The sequence below is a fragment of the Oryzias melastigma genome, unplaced genomic scaffold (genome assembly GCF_002922805.2).
Source record: "Oryzias melastigma strain HK-1 unplaced genomic scaffold, ASM292280v2 sc00933, whole genome shotgun sequence".
Taxonomy (NCBI): domain Eukaryota; kingdom Metazoa; phylum Chordata; class Actinopteri; order Beloniformes; family Adrianichthyidae; genus Oryzias; species Oryzias melastigma.
The window spans coordinates 6,976-11,104 of record NW_023417518.1 but is presented as its reverse complement, the minus strand read 5'-3'; the positions used below and the strand labels follow the sequence as shown (position 1 = coordinate 11,104).

Genomic DNA, 4,129 nt, shown 5'->3' with positions numbered 1-4,129 from the left:
TAGGAGATGCTAAATTAGCCAAAAAACCTAGCTTGTTGCTTAAATACTAGCTAAACTCCAAAATAGCCTTAAATTCCTCAGTACAATAAATTAGTCAAAAAATGTAGCTTCTCGCTAAAATAGAAGCTAAACTCCAAATTAACCTTAAAAGCCCCACTAAATAATAAATTAGCCAAAGATGTTAGCATGTTGCTAAAATACTAGCTAAACTCCAAATAAGCATAAAAACCTCAGTAGAGGTCAAATTAGCCAAAAAAACCTAGCTCATTGCTTAAATACTAGCTAAACTCCAAAATAGCCTTAAATTCCTCAGTACAATAAATTAGTGAAAAAATGTAGCTTCTCGCTAAAATAGAAGCTAAACTCCAAATTAGCCTAAAAAACACCAGTTGATGCCAAATTAGCCAAAAACGTGAGTATGTTGCCAAAATAGAATCCAAACTCCAAACTAGCCTAAAAAAACCCAGCAGATAACAAATTAGCCAAAAGTTTAGCCAGAGAGCCACCATGGATAGATAAAAGAGCCACCCCTGGCTATGGAGCCGCAGGTTGCAGACCCCTGGACTAAGCAATGTCTTCTGCGTGTCCTGTGAAACAACAGGAGCTAACAACGCTAACAACTGTTGCTACACATCCAACGACAAAAGCAAATGCAAAGTTTTAAGCATAGAGCTGAAACTAAAAAGCTATCATCAAAGACATGCTTAGTAGTACATAGACATGAACAAACAAACTTGTTCAGTAGACATGGACAATGGACGAAAAAAAGATAATTTTGGCACAAATGGAACTCCATACCGCACTGGCTGCACATACTGAGAAAATAGTCACTTTCTAAAACAAAAACAAAAAAGAGAAGTAAGGAACTCATTAATGTGGTCTAGGGGAGGGGGGTGTCCCTGCTTCAAAACCAGTCAATGTCACGCCCCCAAGAGCCATATACCCCACTGTGATTGGCTGGTTTATCAGCTCCACACAACCCATCCGTACCAACATTAAAGTTTCATATGAAAGTGGGGGCCCCAATGGCCCATGGGCCGCCTGTTTAAGACCCCTGATCTAAACAAATATGCATTTAAAATGTCGTTTTCTAGGTTCGGGTACATTTTATCAAAGTCAAGGCCCTGGGGCCGGATCCGGCCCTCCGGGTAATTCTATCCGGCCCTCTAGATAAAATGTTGAAAGTTATTTAAGGTTTAACTTGATTTATTCTGGTATAATATTCCTACCTTTTTATTATTCATAGTTATGTTAAAAAGTTACTATTTCAAAGTTTTAAAATTTAGCATTATGCTAGCTTTTTGGACTGTTTTAGCATTTACTAAGACTTTATTTTGAAGTTTAGCTAATATTTCAGCTGCATGGCAGCAGTTTAAGGTAAACTAGGCCTTATTTCAATTTTTAGGCTATTTAGGAGTTTAGCTAATATTTCAGCTACATGCAAGCTATTTTTGCTAATTTAGGCTTTTTTAGTTTTTAGGGTATTTTAGAGTTAGGCTAATATTTACATGCTAGCTGTTTTTGCTAATTTAGCCTTTGTAAGTTTTTTTTAAGCCATTTTGAAATCTAACTATTTTTTGGGCTTCATGCTAGATGTTTGGCTAAACTATTTTTAGTCTAATTCTTTATTTAGCTAATATTTTAGCTGGACATCAGCTTCAGCATTTTTAGTTATCAATTTCAGCATCTTCAGCTATCAGCATTAGCATCTTCAGCGGCCAAATTCAGCTTACAGCATTCACACTAGCATTATCACAGGTAATGCTATATATCTAGTTCATAATTATGTTAAAAAGTTACAGTTTCATTTTTTTTAAATTTAGTTTTAGAGTGTTCAATAAATATTTAGTTCGGCCCGCAGCATTAGGTGTGTTTTGCATTTTGGCTTCTTGTGTGATTCAGTTTGACACCCGTGGCTTAGGACTGCCATAAATAAGAATCCAATTTGAAGAATTTTTTATTGTAAAAGTTGGCACAAAAGTAATAATATTTCCTGTCAATTGCTCCCTCAGTCTTTGTAGGACATTCTGCCGTCTGGAGATTCAATGGATCTGGAGCTCCACCATGGAGAGAGAACGCTGGCTGAGGCTGACCTCTTGGAGGAGTTTGCCCACAATATGGCTGACGGCATAGTGCAGTCTTTTCTAAACACGATGGGTGGAGAGAAACGTCCAGATCCAGATCAGACGTTGGCGGCGGAGTTGGCGTTGGTGATCATTGAAACGGCGCTGAGGGAAGTGTGTGTGAAAGATCCGACTAAAGGATCGGAAAAGTCTGAGCACTCTGAGGAAGACTCAATGGACATGAGTCCCAGCACAGACATCCGTCCCGTTCCGCCTCCACATCCACCTTTGTACCAGTCCGGCCTCCCTCTCGTGGGCTCCCTCGACTACCCCGACGCCCCTCCCTCCACCCCCCTCGTACCCGAGCTCCAGAGGAGCAGACACAGCTTTGCCCAGAAGCTGAAGGGGGGGTTAGCCAACGCTTTCCTGCCCTCCCCGCCTCCCCCAACTCCCAAAGACAAAGAGGACAGCTCGAGCGTTGACCCTCAGATGGAACTGATGGAGCACCTGATGCTCTCGCTGAGTACGGACGACTTACCTAAAGATGGTTTGGAAGTGACCTCTCAGCACGGGGCCAGCGTAGAACATTTTGCGGAAACGTTGTCATGTGACATCGTGAGCGGGGTTCTAAGTGTGAAAGGCAGAGAGGAGATGCAAAACAGAATAAATCTGGATCTGTTAGCCCAACAAATGGCTGAAACCATCATCAGCTACTCTCTTGGTCAAACTAAAATCCTTCAGTAGCATCTGATTGAAATTCTTTATCTTATTTCAAAATAAAAGTTGAAATTTGGTGAATTTGTATTTTAGGCGAATATTGTGCTTGTTTTATATTTGTTAGACCTCAAATGTACTTTTTTGGTTAGAATGACTTCCCTGACCCCCCATGAGCCGAATGGAGGTGACACACAGAAAACAGTTGGAAAGATCCACATAATTACCAATGTGTCCAATAGATGGCAGCACAGGGGAAATGATGCTGTTGATGTCCTCCAAGTTTCCAAGATTCATGAAACTGTTTCTGGTGTTTCAGATTCTAGCAAGAACCCATTTTCTCATCAATGAATCTCTAACTTATGATCAAACAATGCATTTGTTGCTAGTGATTTTTTTCTTGGTTTTGTCTTTTTTTTTGCTTGGATTTGACAGAATGTGCACAAATGGTGAACAAAATGAAGCTCATTTGTTAAAGAAAAATGTTATTTTGTGTTTTTGCAAACCATACATCACACCACTGATAATAATATACTAATATTAAACATGCTTTTCATTTTGGATTTTTTTGTTTTTTTTAAGGGGCTTCCAAAAATTAACATTTAAATCGCATGTCAAGGCCCAGGGGCCGGATCCGGCCCTCCGGGTGATTCTATTCGGCCCTCCAGATCCTTTTATTTTACTGTTATCAATGGCCCGATATTATCTTGCGCTTATTTCTAACTTGTATAATTTTGACTAAATATATTTTTATGGGAAAATAAAATTTTGAAAGTTATGTAAGATTTAAGTAGATTTATTCTGGAATAATATTCCTGACTTTTTTATTCATAGTTTATTAAAACATTACTTTTTTAAAGTTTTAAAAATTTAGTTTTCAATAAATGTTTATCCTGTTCAGCCCGCGACCTAAGATGTGTTTTGGATTTTGCTTCTCTATGCGATTAAAGGGTCACCAAACAGGGAAGTTGGAGGCTGACTCCACCCACAGCTGAAATTCAAAAATCCAGTCAGAGGGGCGGGGCTTGGGGAACAGGACTGTTATCATTACTGGAGCTGCAGATCAAGACGTGGGACTTAAATGCTTTAAACAATCACGGAATTCAAATGTGATACCTCAATTCAACCTGTAGGGGGCAGCACACAGATGGTGTTTTGCTAGATTTTTAAGAATTAAACAAGTTTATTTTAATTTGTCAAAATGGGTTAATGACTAAGAGACAGCACTTTTAAAGCCCCATTTATAGAGTTCAACAGGCAAAAAAACTTTATTTAATGTTTGGTTACACTTTTAAGACCCAGTCTAATGAAAATTTTATTTTTTGTGTTTTTAACATGTTCTTGTAGTATTT

The 4,129-nt window shown here is 38.7% G+C and overlaps 1 protein-coding gene across 1 annotated transcript in view; it reads left to right on the top strand.

Annotated features, from left to right (window-relative positions):
* Window positions 1–3,354, top strand: part of si:dkey-171c9.3 — a 4,743-nt gene extending 1,389 nt beyond the window's left edge. Inside the window, exon 2 of the mRNA XM_024263531.2 lies at window positions 2,013–3,354. Within this exon, the coding sequence (XP_024119299.1) occupies window positions 2,046–2,807 (762 nt within the window). The 5' untranslated portion in view covers window positions 2,013–2,045 and the 3' untranslated portion in view covers window positions 2,808–3,354. The remainder of the gene's footprint in view (window positions 1–2,012) is intronic.
* Window positions 3,355–4,129: the final 775 nt, after the last annotated feature.